The sequence below is a fragment of the Pavona decussata genome, unplaced genomic scaffold (genome assembly GCF_977016875.1).
Source record: "Pavona decussata unplaced genomic scaffold, jaPavDecu1.1 SCAFFOLD_285, whole genome shotgun sequence".
Lineage (NCBI taxonomy): Eukaryota > Metazoa > Cnidaria > Anthozoa > Scleractinia > Agariciidae > Pavona > Pavona decussata.
In genome coordinates, this window is record NW_028145686.1 from 460,001 (window position 1) to 476,297 (window position 16,297).

The 16,297-nt window shown below is 39.7% G+C and overlaps 1 protein-coding gene across 2 annotated transcripts; it reads left to right on the plus strand.

Moving 5' to 3' along the window:
* Positions 1–1,818: 1,818 nt before the first annotated feature.
* LOC146455144 (solute carrier organic anion transporter family member 4A1-like) lies at positions 1,819–15,951 on the plus strand. Of its 2 annotated transcripts, XM_085094632.1 has the most exons (11): positions 1,819–1,890; positions 2,308–2,360; positions 5,151–5,334; positions 6,222–6,413; positions 7,745–8,109; positions 8,390–8,792; positions 9,985–10,162; positions 10,413–10,557; positions 11,223–11,401; positions 12,422–12,636; positions 13,478–15,951. In XM_085094632.1, the coding sequence occupies exons 3-11, from the start codon at positions 5,151–5,153 to the stop codon at positions 13,630–13,632; spliced, it is 2,016 nt and encodes a 671-aa protein (XP_084950758.1). In that variant the 5' UTR covers positions 1,819–1,890; positions 2,308–2,360; the 3' UTR covers positions 13,633–15,951. The 2 variants fall into 2 exon arrangements, with proteins under 2 accessions (XP_084950758.1, XP_084950759.1); XM_085094633.1 differs by lacking the exons at positions 1,819–1,890; positions 2,308–2,360 and adding an exon at positions 4,343–4,539.
* The last annotated feature ends 346 nt before the right edge of the window (positions 15,952–16,297 follow it).

Here is a 16,297-nt window from a genome sequence, read left to right on the forward strand (position 1 = left end):
TGACATGATAAAATCTCAGTTGTCATTTGTCGATTGTTTTACAGCATAGTACAAGCAAGTATATTGTAAGTAATGTATATTCCTGGTCTAAATTGTACCCTCTGTCCGTTTTTTTACGCCCGGTCTGTAGTCTGCGTTTTACACTGACCGATTAAGTAATAAATTTTAGAATCTAATAAAGGTTCTGACAGTAAAATCCGAGCTTTCAACCTATGTGTGCATCTATCCGGCCAACAGGATTTAGCAAAGTGGGCAGGGATATCTTGTGTTGGTTTCATCCCCCCCTCGCAAAAGTTTTTGTTTTTTGGAATAAGGGAATTCTGATTGGTGTTTCGTGGAAATTTCTGTATGTCAGTATCTTTAACCCATTAATCGATGAAATTTGTCCTCGCGTCACATAGGCGAAATTTGATCCGTCTCCATCCAGTGCATGCGTTTGTTTACGCAAGATTACGCAGTTGTCACGTTTTGGCAATTAAAATAGAGAGAAAAACAGACAGAATGCTTTCCTAAAGGAAAAATTTATTCAGAAAAGTCTTTTTTTACGCCTAAGAAAGAAACGCTTATAATTCTAAATGCGAGACGAGAGACGCGAAAGCGATTTGAATGAACTATCAGTCCATTTCGAAGCGAATTTAATATCAACCCGAGCGTGGCACGTTTTTCAAATTTTCGCTAAAACTGTTCAGAATATAAAGAATCGGTCAATTAGAATAGTATTTCAGTACAAATTCACGATCAAACCTGTAATTTTTCAGCCGTTGAATTTCCAGAACGTACTAAAAAATTTTGTAGAAAGTCCGTGGCCTGAATAAGGATTTGAGATGTCCGCGCTCCGCTAACTCGTCGCCTGGATAAAACAACAATTTGTACTCGAAGCACAGTTTCTTCGCCGTTATTTCTCGGATTTCCGCTATCGAAACTGTTGAGTATTCGTAAGTAGTTCTTCTTTCGATGTACCATTTCGAAAAGTTGTGTTTTCCTTCGGAAAACGCGAAAATCGTCGACTAAAAAAAATCAAAAAATGGCCGACCCATGCAAACCCATGCAGCGACAAGATCACCTGCGCATGCGTTTTAAGGCCCAGACGGCGATTTGTGACTGTCTCGGATTGACCATTCTATACCCCTACTGAATGAGGAAAACAAACAAACAAAAAAAAAAAAAACAAAAAAAAAACGAATGGCAATTTTCAACTTGGTCTCCCTTTGGGAAGCCCAAGTAACTAGCTGCCTTAAGTAAACGTAGTAGACCTCACTTATTGACTCATTGACTCATGACTCATGACTCATTGACTCATTTGACTCATTAATACTTTACACTCTGTCGTTCAAGACTATCCTTTGTCCATTGCTACGCTGATGACACCCAACTTTACGTCTCCTATAGCCCCGCAGAGGAGACAGGTCATTCATAGCTGCTATTGCCGCGATCGAGCGTTGTATTCAGGTTATCAGGAACTGGATGCATGATAATAAACTATTATTGAACGAGGACCGAGTTTGTCAGCCAATGGCAAACCGAATGAAAACGGTGGCTTGCTCGCACGTGTTACATGTATTTGCCTCCAGGTCTGATTGGTTCATTAGGCTGTTTGCAATGAAGATTCCTTCGATCCAGCATTTGGAAAAGAATAGATTGAGAGCTCCTACAGTCTCCAACAGCGGCTAGCATGCAGTAGCTTGCTGTCGAGCGCTTTAGAATATTTTTTCAAGTTTGAGCGTTTTTTGAACTGGCTCATAAATGAGAACAATAAAGTAAAATTATTAATAACTCGCCAGTGATGTCGTATTTAATGTAAACGTCATGAGTCAGCGGATTAGTTGTAACTGACGGGACAACGTTTGCATTGGTTGCGAAGTATTAAAAAAGCTCAAGAAGGTCTAATATGTACGTACGTAAAGCATAAATTTGTAATTTCAAAAGCTTTAAAGGCAAATCAAATCATGATCTGCCACAAGTTTCAGAAGATGCAAATGTAGTCTGGATCACACAATCGAATGACCGTCAAGTGGAATATAAATTATCGCTAACAATACATTGTATAAACGGGCATTGTGATCAAACAGATATCTTGATTAAAAAACTTGAGATTTCTTTGGCTCAGCTTTCAAAAGTGTACACCCTTGGATCACACTCTTTCTTCAAGCAAGTGATCGTTGGACAAGCTTTTAAAAGCTCAAGGGAATATTATTAAATCCCTCAGCAGGGAGGGAGTTGGGAGTGAATTGTGTTAGCTTGGTCACGCTTCACTGCGTTACGTGATCTTTGCGGCATTGCATTTCAATTTCTTCCACGATCTTTTAGGAACATTCTTGCCATATCCACGAGTCCTCTCTACAACGCTGCATGATTTAAAGGTAAGAAAAAAAGTTCAGCTTATTGCTACGTACTTTTAGTGAGAATCGGAGCTCATCTTCATCCGCAGCTGTGTCGATAAAATATTGCTTTTGCGTAGCGAAGATTACACGAATTAATTGAAGTTTAAATGATGTCCATATCTTCGGCGCCCGCACGCTTTATAGAGCTAACCGCGGATAAATTTAAAATTTTTCCACGGCCACAAATCGTTTCGATCGGGTTATACTTTTCAGTGATCTTCAATCGATAGAATGCATAAAATCAAGTTCTGAAAGGGAACAAAAGGTTATTATGGCGTAATCTTCCTTGCGAGCTTTAGCTGTCAAACAAACCGCAGAATATTAAAAGGAGATTTAAAATTTTGGAAATACGCAAAGCACTGAACAAGCTCTACAAACGGTAAAAAGCGAAAACGTTTTGAATGAACTGTTTCTTACGGAAGCTGTGGTACTGTAAATCTAAGTCACACTCGAAAAATTTGCTAGAAACTGTTCTGAGGCATTTGTTATGTTTTGTTTATTTTTAGATTCAAATGGTCACGCACTGATGTAGCGTGCATAGCAGAAGTAATCGGGGGAGGGCGAGAAAAAGTGAGCGAAAAAAGGAGAACTGGGGCGTAGCAGGCGTAGCCGAGAGAGGAGGAGGGAGAGGGGGAGCCAGGAAAAAACCTTTCTTTCTCCCACTTTTTCTCGCCCCTACCTCCCTCCCCGATTACGCTGCTACGCAGGCGCTAGGCTAGCGCAAGAATTAGAAATCGTCGCCATAAATTGGAACAAAAATGCACTAAATTTGTGAATTTAATTCTTTAAATAAAGAAAGATTAATCGGATTCTCCAAAATTAAAAAAAGGGTAAAAATCGCTGAACATCGCCATATTGACACTTGCGGCAAGTGGCAAACCAATCCTTGGTAACGCAAAGTACGGGTGTCACGCAATCATAAGCTGCAGTGACGACAGCTTTATGCATACAGTGTATTCCAGGAATTTATATGCACGAGTGGGAGTGCTCAATGCAACCTTTGTGGTATAGAACAATGGCTTAGGAATGGCTAAAAAGCGAAAACGCCTCTTCAAGCTGTATTTTTTTATTTATTTTTCTTATATTAAAGGGGAAATATCACACGAATTTGATGTCATTTCAAAACCCAAAAATGTTTGTCTGTCAACAGAAGCAAAGTAGTTTTGTTATAAATTATCACCTAATGCAATAAGACTGTCGATTAGTGCCTCTGGCCAGAAACAAAGTTGGTCGGAATGGATTGAGACTTGAAAAATGTTAGGTAACATTTTTCAAGTTCTCGCATTTTGTTTCCAAAGTGCGTTAGAACAGATCACGAGTTGTTCCTTTCAATTCCCTCACGAATTTGATGTCATTTCAAAACCCAAAAATGTTTGTCTGTCAACAGAAGCAAAGTAGTTTTGTTATAAATTATCACCTAATGCAATAAGACTGTCGATTAGTGCCTCTGGCCAGAAACAAAGTTGGTCGGAATGGATTGAGACTTGAAAAATGTTAGGTAACATTTTTCAAGTTCTCGCATTTTGTTTCCAAAGTGCGTTAGAACAGATCACGAGTTGTTCCTTTCAATTCCCTCAAGAATTGAATTCATTTCTTTCCTCTCGTTGTTCTAGAATTATTTTGTGGCTACTTACAGTGTAAAGGTAAAAAAAAAAAACATGACACGTCCCCTTTAAACTACGAGTAGGTAGCAAACAGCAACCAATAGTGTTATTATAGGAAAGTACGTGGGGGGGGGGGGGGGGGTGAGGGGAGGTAACATCGGCGGTAAGGAGGGCGGCAGTATTGGTGGCATGCTGGAAGAATCGCCGACGTGCCTGCGAAGTCCGAAGTTGAAGTCGAGCAAAATTCGCAGACACATCGGCAGCGGGTCATGTTCGGTTGAAATGAGTGAATGGAGAATGGGGAATGGGAAAGGGAAATATGGGAAAATAAAAAGTGGGAAATGAGAAATAAAATAATAAGATTTAGAGAATATCGAAACCAGTGGTGATTGTCCACAATTTTTTTTTTATTAACATTTGCAAAATAACTGTTGACATCCATGCCACTAGAGGTAATAAAAGTGAGTGAACACCTGAAATTAAATTCCCAAGTTACTCAACCACTATCAGAGCCCGGAAGAGACTGTATGCCCAGATATCGACAGTGAAGTCAGGTGAGCAAGCAAAGAAAGTAACGAAGACAACAAACAGAGGAAACTTTGATTCAGTAAACTACAATTAGTCTCTTACTTCTCTCAGCGATATTAGGGCGAGCGAAACACTCGAGGAAGCACGACATGTTTTGAAGTTGCATCTTTCAGGGGCTGCGGCCGATTTGGTTATATTACGACACTACTTTGCCGACGGCAACGAGAACGCAACAAAACGAAAGATTTAATTTGCAAAACTTTGCGTTTTCTCCCAAGCATTTCGAGTCTTTGCCGTTCTCCACCGTGAAGACGAAATGATCGTTTTAACGAGGTGGTGGGTATTAGTCGGTAATTTTTTCTTTCCGAACAAGAACGTAACTCGGCCACGTTATGACAAATTGAACGAGTTTGAATGATCGTTAAATATTTAGTGCACCAGCGCGTTTTTCCACTGGTAGTCAAGCCTGATACGCGTGTCTATTTTGACCTTTGTACTCCGGCCGGACTCGCCCTGGAAAGCTGTTTTTACTATTAAACGTACCAAGAGTAAACGCCACTGAACCTTTACCCACAACCCTGAGCCTTGGCTTAAACTGTAAGGCGCTTATTACGTCAAATTTTTCGTATTTTTACAGATGAGTGAAGATAAGAATGAGGCCAAAAGTCACGTGACAGAAGAGACTCCTTTGCACGTTGAAAGCAAAGAAACTGATGAAGACCTTCGATATGGCTGGGGCAGGTTCAAACCAAGGGCGTTGCAAATTTTTAACAATATCAAGTTCTTCTCTGTTGCACTGGCATTATTCGCGTTTATTCAAGGTAATGCCATGAACATAATTCTTGTTCCATTGAATCTGTAGGCCTGATCATGAAACAACAAACAGACAGTCAACTTCAGTTTTATAATAATTCCTTCAAGCTCAGTCCAACAGCACAGACACAAACGGAAAAATATTGCTTTTCGACACCAAACCAGGCTTCAACTAATCTCGTACCCAGATCTCCCACGGTCAGGCGGAAGTTAGCGGTCACGTGAACAGTATTGAAAGAGATCGAAACGGTCGATATTTCTCTCAAGTATCGATTTTTTCAAGGAAAGTTCAGCATCGATTATATCGAGTATTTGGTATCGGTGTCGACCCACCCTTAACTCAACAACAACAACAACAATTTATTTTAAAAACAACAGAATGAATGATTTGTCCCCCAAATAGTTACAAAACTAATCGAGGCGGGACAAGACGAATACAGGAACACTTAAGAAAACTAACGAGAACTTAAAAATACAGACATGCAAAAACTTTACGTAGTAACAGATTTAAATCATTTTACACTTGTTTACAAAATAAAAATAATAATACTAAATGGAACAATTATTTAGTCAGTCCTACATTTTTGATTATCATAGGGATTTCAATACAGTCACCTTTTTTTCCAGGGCATAAAAAAGCAATTGGCAAGTACTATTTTGAATGTTTTCTTCGGCAGGTCTGTTATTTGAGATAGTATCTCATACCACAGCTTTACACCAAGCTACATCAAGTCGAGAAAAAGAATGCTTTTGTATTGCTTATCTAGAACTTTTAACGTAAAACTTTCTGGAGGTGGATGATAGTGTATAATAATTTAAATCAACCTAAAAAGTACGTTGTTAACCAGCTGTAATAGCTCAGTATTTGAGTATCTTTTCTGTGTTTCCTTTTCAGGCATGACAGTAAACGGCTTTACCAATCTTTTCCTACTGACTCTAGAACGGAGGTTTCACCTTAGCAGCACAGAAGTCGGGTTTATTGCCGCGTCCAATGACATAGCGGCTATACTTCTAACAAGTCTGGTCAGTTTTTATGGAGCATATGGAAACAAGATTAAATGGCTTGGATACGGATCCTTTGTAACAGGTAAACGAATATCCCATTACAGTTTTGGTAAGGCTGCAAATATAGGGTGCTTACCATTTACGCAAACCAACCGGGTGGAAATTTTCGGCATAAATACGACATTATTTAGCTTGTCTTAAGAGAAGATGGATAACATGCAAAATGTATGAACATCAGCTGTAAATCCCAAAAGGAGTAATAAAAATGCATCACTTTGACCAGAAGGATTTCCCAGGGAGCTTCCTAGGGCAAAAGGAGGGGCAAGTTCCAAAGAAGGACGAGAGAATTCAAGGAAACTTAAAGGATATTTTGCCAGCTACACTCCAGTTGTTGAAATGATTTAGCTTGTCTTAAGAGAAGATGGATAACATGCAAAATGTATGAACATCAGCTGTAAATCCCAAAATGAGTAATAAAAAGGCATCACTTTGAGCAGAAGCCCTTAATTTCAGAAGTACTCCAAATGGAATGATGCGCACCATTCGATTTTCCAACTGGAATTTCCGGGTTTTCCATCTAAGTGGTAAGCACCCATGAAGTCATTGCCTTGTTTGTTCCCTTTTTTTAGAGAACAACTCCAAGGTTTTTGGTCTTTCATTCACAGTTCAATAATTTCATATGAAATAGGTGTTATGGAGAAATGCTTAAGGACGTTTCTTTGTTATTGTTTTATTTTTGTCAGGGAAAAAGTCGCCAGCAAATGTGCTCAAATATTGAAAAACAAACCGCGATTGAATTCGATTCTTTATTTTTCCCCATTCAATGAAAGCCCAGTGTTAGTAAGGATGAACTTGAGTGCGCGCGAAAACATTTTTTCTGTTAACCTTTCCGACTCTACTTCGCCCTCAATATTTGCTCGATTATTGTAAACTTTTCTTTAATATGAATCAATAAATTAAGGATGGAGCCCTTTGTAGAAACATGGTTTTCTTTCTTCATCTTCAGAAGCCGAACACCTTTTACCTCCGTCATACGGGTACAAATGAATGTTGTGCCTCTAGCACTAAGGACACAAATTGAATATCAGAGAATTAACTCTGCAGTGGATGTTGAAGGGCTAAAGTGAACCCATGAATTTTCCACTGAGTGTTAGCCCAAGTAACGTTATGGGAGACCCCACTAGGAAAAGAAAAAATGTTAACCTCAGAATCGAACCCACGACCTCCGGATTTGAGGGTCCGTTGCTCTACTACTGAGCTACGAGACCGGACTGTAGCAAGTCACGGGTAATTAATTACCCACAACTCACTCCTTACTAGGGCTAACGCGCTCAGTGGCAAATTCATGGGTTCACTTTAGCGCTTCAACATACACTGCAGAGTTAATTCTCTGATCTGTCACTTCTGTTATAGGTCTGGGATGTCTATTGTTTGTTGTTCCACAAGCTTTAGTGGGGCGATACGAGCCTCTTCTGAACTCCAACGGGCTTGCAAATGGTGAGGTTTGTCGGTTAAGCTCCAATGGCACCTCAGAATTCTGTTTTGATCAATATGGCGGCCGATGGTACTACCTCTTCATCTTCTTTTTGGCCCAGCTGCTTATGGGAGGTGGAACAACGCCGCTGTACACCCTTGGGCCCGCGTACATTGATGAGAATGTGCATCCAAAGTCGTCACCATTATACCTCGCTGTTTTCTTCTCCATGAGCTTGCTGGGGCCTGGAATGGGGTTTATTTCCGGTGGCTCACTATTGAATATCTATATTGACATTACACAGGTAAGTATTGGCGTGTATAGAGTTGAGTATCTTAAACCGAGGCCAAAGAATCACGGCGACCAATCAAATTCAACCTTGTTTCCAGGGCTTTTCCCGCCTCTCATTAATAGTCGACAGAACAAAAAAAGAACAACATAACAATACTCTCAGCCCTACAAAAACAGTGCAGCTGCAGGTTATCAGGGTTCAGTGAAAATAGAGCTTTTGAAAGGTGCAGGTCTACTGTGTAAAAGAACCATTAGCAATGGTACTCAAGTACCTAATATATTTTCCTTTCCAGCCTGAAGGGTCTAACCTTAAACCTGAGGATCCGCAATGGATTGGAGCGTGGTGGTTAGGTTACCTTGGAGGGGGATGTCTTCTTCTCCCTATCGCCGGGCTTCTTCTAGGATTTCCCAGGGAGCTTCCTGGGGCAAAACGTATCCGCGAGGAGGCGCAAAAGGAGGGGCAAGTACCAAAGAAGGACGAGAGGATTCAAGGAAACTTAAAGGATATTTTGCCAGCTACACTTCAGTTGTTGAAAGCGCCTGTGTTTATTTTCAATTCCTTGGCAGTAACCTCTGGTTCTTTATTTGGTGCCGGGATAGCTTCCTTCTTGGCTAAAATTCTTCAGCTCAAGTTTGGGCTCAGCTCTCTTATAACAGGAGCTGTGATTGGAGCAGTTCTTGTGCCAGGAACCGTGGGTAAGAATATCGCATTCAAAAAGTATATAGACTGCTGCTATCGAACACGTTTTGACTTGATAATGACGTTTAGCTAACGTCGAAACGTCGTCGTTTTTAGCAAAGTTTTTTAATCTTAAAATGATTTTAAGAAATATTTTTTCGCAATTTTTTATAGCTAAAAGTATATAGAAGATATTTAATACACAGCGGCGCGAAGATACGAATTTTATTTTCCAGTCGTAAAGACAATATTTTACCAACGAGCGCAGCGAGTGAGTGAAATATTGCTTTTGAAACGAGAAAATAAAATTCATGCCTTCAAGCCATCGTGTAAGTTTCTTTTTATTAATTATATAGACAAGTCTTTCGCTCGCCATTTTGTTACTGACTGTTTACACAAACAACCGTGAAAAAGCCGGAAATGACGACATCAATATATCCTCACTAGTGCTAGTGAGGATATGGAAACTCCCGGATGTAGTTTTGTATGAAATTTGCGAGTGGCGCATTTTCCTGTATCACCCGTGTCTATATAATAATCCATCATACATATTTATTATTAATAATAAACACCCGCACAGAATGCGTAAAAGTTATGATTTTACAACTTTTTTATAAAATTGTGATAATGTAACGCGCGCTTTGATTGATTGGTTGGGGTTGATCTCGAGCCTTCATAAGTCATCGTTTAAATTTTGATCCATTCTTATCATCTGACTGTTTCAAAGCCGGTCGTTTGTATTTGTTAATTATTCTAAGAAATGGACGCAAATAACTCGTTATAGGAAACGGGTCAGGAGGATTAAATGCCAGTTACCCAAACAAAGATAAAGGAAATGCTTGAAAGAAGGAAAGGACAATTTTTCCATTTCGTCTTAAAGCGCTGGTTTTCCAAATAAGGGTAGCAACACTATATTGCGCCATGTATCTCAACTGAGATGGAAACCAATCAAGTTGCTGAATATATACTACATGCCCTTTAGCAAGTATATGGCAAGGTACAGATAAAATGCTTAAATTGAGGAGGGGTGTCATCAAAGCAAGCTCAATAGTTCATATCAAAACATTTCCATGTCGAAGCTTTTCACCAGAGGGAACGGGAAAGGTGTTCTTTTGAATGTTCTCTTCTGAAAAATAGAAAAATTAAAGTTTTGTGATTGCAAAAACTGTGCAAAATCATGTCTTATCGATGTTTCCTTCTTTACCGCAGCCGGTGTGCTCCTGGGTGGAATTCTGGTTCGAAGATTTGACTTAAAAAGGTCACTTAAAATGGCCGCTAGATTCTGCGTCATCGCTTCAGTTTTCACTGTCGCAGGATCCGGTGCTTGGTTTGTTCCCGGATGTGGAAGGCCGGATTTAGCGGGAGTACTAGTACCTTATAATGGCAGGTGAGGTTAAAAAGTTCCTGTGTCAATAATTCGGAAGATGCGAATGTGTCTTTACTTCGGATGCAGTGTAGAACATTTTTCCCCAGCAAATTTCTTGCGGTCGTTTCTCGTATCTTTGCAAGAAAAAAGCTGATTAGAAAAGAGATGTTAGCATTCTAAAGTTGTACCTGTTTTTGCTACGAATCAACTTTTGTACAGATTTTTTCTCTTATCCGCTGATAATGCACTATCATTAATAAACCATTTTCAGTTCCCTTGGGGATCCTGAAGTGACGTCCCCCTGCAATGTTAACTGCAGCTGCTCCCAGGCCAGTATAAACCCAGTGTGCGGGGTAGATGACTTGGTTTATTTCTCGCCCTGTCATGCTGGATGCAAAAACGTTCAGAATCAGGAGGTACGTACGCGATTCTGACCTCCTGCCAAGCTTCGGGGCTCAGATTGAACTACAGGTCGCGCGAGTAGATCTTCGATTTTATGAACTTTTCTTTGATGTATATACTATTTCGTTAAATTAATTAATATTTTCTTGTTGTTTAATTTAACTTATCAAATTTTATCACAGTATTGGTTTACGTTTTTCTTCTTCTTCTTCTTCTTCTTCTTCTTCTTCTTCTTCTTCTTCTTCTTCTTCTTCTTCTTCTTCTTCTTCTTCTTCTTCTTCTTCTTCTTCTTCTTCCAAGAAATCCCACCTCCTTCAAAAATGAAGATTCTTATGAGGGGTGGTCATTAACATGCTTCTTCCTTTGCTGCCCGCCTTGATTAGCAATTTTACTTTTTGCGGGTAGCAACAATTTTAACAAGGATCGATTTCGATCAACAGTTTACAAGGAAAATTAACGACAAAAACGTAACACGGCGTTTCCTCTAATGTTAATTTCTCCACACTTGACAAAATGATGACATGAAGTCTTCGAAACGTAGTGTTACGTTTTTATCGCTAATTTTCCTAGCAACAGTTTTATGCATATTTACCCGAAAAATTTATTTACTGCTTGGTTAAAGAAAACTTTCCATTAAACATGAATGTCCTCAATGTACTCCTTTTCTCTTCTTTTATAGACCTTCACAAATTGTAGTTGCGTTTTCCCTAAAGGCAACGCAAGCGAAGGCTCGGCCGTGAAAGGCTACTGTGAAAAGCGGTCTGAGTGTAAGACCTACATCGCGTTTTTACTTCTCCTTATTGTGGTGCTGTTTTCTGTTTTTATCACGGCTGTAGCCAACAAGACGGTAGTTCTAAGGTAAGTTATCCTCAGACTGTTTTTTGCAGTTCATTTCAATCTAAAGGCGTATTGTTGCTTTGGATTATTCTAGCCATAATTAAACCTTTTACAAAATGGCTTCCATAATAATATAAATTCTTTCTTTTGCATTCAAATTAGCCCTTCTTGCCTCATTCAAGGTAAAATATTCTTTTGAATTTTTAGCTTAAGAACTTGGTAAGATGGGCTAATCTGAATACGAACAAAAGAATAATAAAATAGCAGCCATTTTGGGATAAGGTCTATTTTATTCTGTTTTTGGTAAAACAGAATACAAAGAATTTCCAGACAACGAAATAGAGTGTGTTCACGGCGGGCATATTAGAGGAGCGGAACAATAGAATCATTTTCCTTTGGGAAGTAAATTTTATTTTTATGCATATATCTTTTATTGTTTGGCTTCTTCAACATGGCCGCGGTTATGATACTCTACAGCCCATTTTACAGTTGTGTGCTTAGTGACCTAGCTTTGAGTGAAAGCGAGGCTGGAGTTGACTTTGCTTTGATACAAACCTCCGTGCTTTTCAGATGTAAACCGAAACTATTTAGCATATTAAAGAACAGTATGATCAACATATGAAAAGAAGTGCGGTCCGTATCAAAACAAAGGTAACTCGAAACCTCACTTGCACTCAAAGCCCAGGGCTGAGTTGCTCGAAGCATGGTTAGCGCTAACCATTGGTTAAGAGGTATTAAAACCTATAGGTTGTCATGGTATTTAACCCGGGTTAGCGCTAACCATGCGTCGAGCAACTGGGCCCAGGTCCCTAAGCCTAACCCAAGTAAATAAAAATGCAACAAGGGGGACTTGTAAAGGAAGACCAGAGCTCAGCAAATTTTGCAGCAACGTCTGTGTTGACAGTTTTTGAACGGGTCAACTACGTACTCAAGGGAAAACTTAGACTAGTAGTATACTCGAGAAGTTCAACATAAACTGACTTGTCAAGAGAAAGATTCTCGGGTGCAGCCAGCCCTAAGCGATCGTTGATTTTATTCCAGATGTGTCCCCTACAACCAGAGAGCGTACGCCCTCGGTTTTCAGTTCATATTCCAGCGGACTCTTGGGTTCTTGCCAGGTCCATTACTTTTTGGCGCCATTTTTGATGGTACGTGCCTCCTTTGGGGGGAGAGCTGCGGCAAAAGAGGCAGCTGTCAGTTTAACGAGATAGACTTGTTGACAGACAGGCTTGGTTACACTGCCTTCGGTTTTACAGGTTAGTGCCATATTGTTTTCAGTCTTAAGCGTTATCTAACAAATATTGGTTCCCTAAATTTTTCGAAAAGCTCAGTTTTCATATTTCAATTTTCACGCGAATTTGCGTGTTCAAATCAAAAGCAAAACGTTAAGCTGATTTGCAGCTCAATGCTTTGTGTTCCAAGAAAGTTAAGTGCAAAGTAAGTATATAATCTTGGTTTTCGTCTCAGTTGTACAAATGGTCAAGTAAAATTGTATTCCAGACTCCGCAAGAAGGTCGCACCTTATACAAATACAAGTTGGACATGTCTTGAAATTCCCAACATTATTCCTCCCCCCCCCCCCCCCCCCGAAAATAAGGTACCCAAAAATAAGCAACCTCGTTCCCAGGGCTTTTCCCTTCTCGTGGGGGGCCCACGAGAAGGGAAAAGCCCTGGGAACGAGGTTGAAAAATAAGCCCCCCACCCCGTGTCAGGCGCAAGAAGCGTTCCGATTATTGATGTGGTTGGCTGTTTAAGCCGTTAGCTTATGTTGTTTCAAGCTCTTTTTATTTGCCATTTTGCATTTTAGTTGCTATGTGAAAGGGTTGTGGTACTTACCAGGTTCTGTCACTGGTTTGCAAAGTTCGTGTCAAAGTCTCAACTAAAAAAAAAGTCTCAACTAATCGTGACTTGGTTACACGTGTTTTCCGCGTGTGATGTCAATTACACGTAATTTCTCTGAGTTTTCATTGGTTTATTGTACTATACACGTCTGTTGTGATTGGCCAAAGCAAGTAATTTGATTGATTGGTTAAACAGTTTACGCCACAGTCTCATCAAGGCCATTTATTCTACTGGCGTTTTCTTTAATTTCTCCAGGAATTGCCTTTATTTTCTATTTCCTGTCATTCTGGTTCTGCAAGCCCACCATTGAAGAGGAGGAGAAGACCAAACATCAACAACTTTCCAACGACGAGGAAGCAGAAAACGATGATAATGACAATCTGCCGTTGGAGGCCGAGTCATCCATGTAGGGTACATTAAAAAAGTAGTTTGTTAGAGCGATTTCAGAGCTGTGCGCTCATTCCTTTGAAACAATTTTAGCTATTCTCATTCCGTTCAAGGAATAACAGAATACATAGAATATCAGTTCCCAAAACAAAGCAATTCTTCCAGTTCTCGGCATTAGCCTTGATAATCTTCACAAAGAATGCAGTTCTTGTTATTCTGAATCTTCCAGTTTTCTGTATTCCATTCGTTCAGTTATCTGTTACTATTCTGTTCATTCCGAAAATAGAATAGGTCCCAAATGATCGTGAACACCGTATATTTCCTTTTCGTGTATTTAACTCCGCAATAGTGCCAAAAGAACAAACCCTTTGAAATACAGTTTGCGGAAGCATTGCTGCCGATGTAAGTCTTTCTCAGTTTAGTCGCACGAGAAACAGAAATTTGTGACTTCAATTCTTGAAAGCAAGAAATTTGTTTTTTAATCAAGTTGAAAAAAGAAAAAAAAAACATGTGCTTTACGGGCGCAAATTTTGTTTTCGAAGCATGTTCCCAATAGGTTCCTTTCCATATATCAAAATTCAGCTTGATAACAAGGCCAAGAAGACACAAGCAAAAGAACAAACCCTTTGAAATACAGTTTGCGGAAGCATCGCTGCCGATGTAAGTCTTTCTCAGTTTAGTCGCACGAGAAACAGAAATTTGTGACTTCAATTCTTGAAAGCAAGAAATTTGTTTTTTAATCAAGTTGAAAAAAGAAAAAAAAACATGTGCTTTACGGGCGCAAATTTTGTTTTCGAAGCATGCTCCCAATAGGTTCCTTTCCATATATCAAAATTCAGCTTGATAACGAGGCCAAGAGGACACAAGCAAAGGAAACTGAATAATCATGTTTTATTCTTTCTGTTGTTTGTGTCCTCTGGACCTCGATATCAAGTTAAAATTTAATATTTCGAAAGTACCTTATTTAGCAACATTGAAACAAACAATGCTCTTCATTTTTATTTTCCTAGTCTAGCCTGTCTCTGACTAACCTGATTGTCAGTCGACCGAGGTCGTTCGCGGCCCCCTCGCCGGAGAGAAGCGGGGAGGGGGGGGGGGGGGGGGGGAGGGCCTCGAATGACCTCGGACGTCTGAGAATCAGGCTAGTCTCTGACAGGGATAAACGTGTCTTTCAAGCGCAATTGTTCTTGTAATGAAATTGTGAAGCAAGCTACACGACACAATCGGTAGAGTACAAGTAGACCCTTACGTATTAGGGATGGTAAAGCGAGCGATACATGTGAGCGCACGCGAAAACTCCTTCCTCGTAAAGCGAGCGAAACACGCACGGGAGGCAAATTTTGCTCGCTAAGAAAAATAAGCGGCTACTCGTGTTCTATCTATCGCGGGTGTTTATATGATACCTCTAAGTCTTTCGTTCGGGTACGAGATGAAAACTTTACAGCGCGTTTCGATGAACCACATTTTAAGACGGTGCGAGATCCCATTTGCAAAGAAATAATTAAAAGGAATGTCAGGCTATCTTTTCGTTTCGCTTGCAAAAGCATTCGCGGAAATAAGAACGATGTTAAAATTGGACCAAATCGAAGCTCTTTGCTTTGCTTTTAAGGACGGTGCCTACTATTGTTACTGCGCATACGTTCTGCGCATCTCGAGATACGCGGGTTTCCTATGGGTAGTGCTCACTAATACGGGGATATTTTTGCGCGGTTTAAAACTATGCGGAGAAAGCAGAACTTATATAATTAGCAAGTGCTCTTAGTATCCAAAAAGAAAATTTCGGGTAACCATGCATTTTTCCGAGACAATTAAGCTTCTATTTAGGAAAAACTGCCATACATTGCTTTATATTTTGGCGCTTTTTGGAAATATTGTTGCTTAATTATCTCTGAAAAATGCGTGGTTACCCCCAATTTTCTTTTTGGATTTCAATAGCCCTTTCTAAGATCTGCTTTTCCTGCATAGTCATAAACCGCACAAAAATACTTCTGTATTAGTAGGCACCGTCCTTAACTGAAGGAAATATTCTACATATACAATTCGCTCTCCACGCTTGTGCTCGAAAATCAAGTTATGAGCTTGAGCGTTAAGCTTCTTTGTTTTAGCGGTACTTTCCTATGGTACAATTTTTACAATGTTATGTATACAGGATCGATATAGTCCTAGGTGTGACCATTCAAAATAAAAGTTGATATTGGTGAGTACTTTAATTTACCGGGGTACTATTTATTATTACGCCGTACACTAACGTGTTTCTGTTGATGTAAAATTAAAATGTTCAATCATGGCTACTGAATAAAGCTACTGAGCAGTACTTTCCTTCTCAGTATTTTTTTATGCTATACGAGGTGTTGTGTTGCGTCAAGTATGAACTATTAATGGCAACTAAAATGAAACTGCTATCGAAGTATAAAGTGCTTATAATTTGTAAAGAAACTGCGGTTTCTGCGTCGATAGGGAGTAAAAACGAATGTTTGGTTTATCAACAGAATTGATAACTAAAGTTAAATTGGCCACCGTAAAGAGATTCGAGTGCTGGCGTTTCGTGCGTTAGTTCTGACGAAGGGCGCTCGCTCGAAACTTCAGCACTCGAATCTCTTTAGGGTGGCCAATTTAACTTAAGTTATCAACTCCGTTGATAAACCAAACATTCGTTGCCATCGAAGTAATTGGGCATTACCTTGCTGT

Excerpts from the sequence above, each read along its gene's own strand:
- LOC146455144 (XM_085094632.1), top strand. The coding sequence starts at position 5,151 with ATGAGTGAAGATAAGAATGAGGCCAAAAGTCACGTGACAGAAGAGACT. Across the intron at positions 8,110-8,389 it reads TCTATATTGACATTACACAG|CCTGAAGGGTCTAACCTTAA; the intron begins GTAAGTATTGGC and ends TTTCCTTTCCAG. Across the intron at positions 11,402-12,421 it reads AACAAGACGGTAGTTCTAAG|ATGTGTCCCCTACAACCAGA; the intron begins GTAAGTTATCCT and ends ATTTTATTCCAG.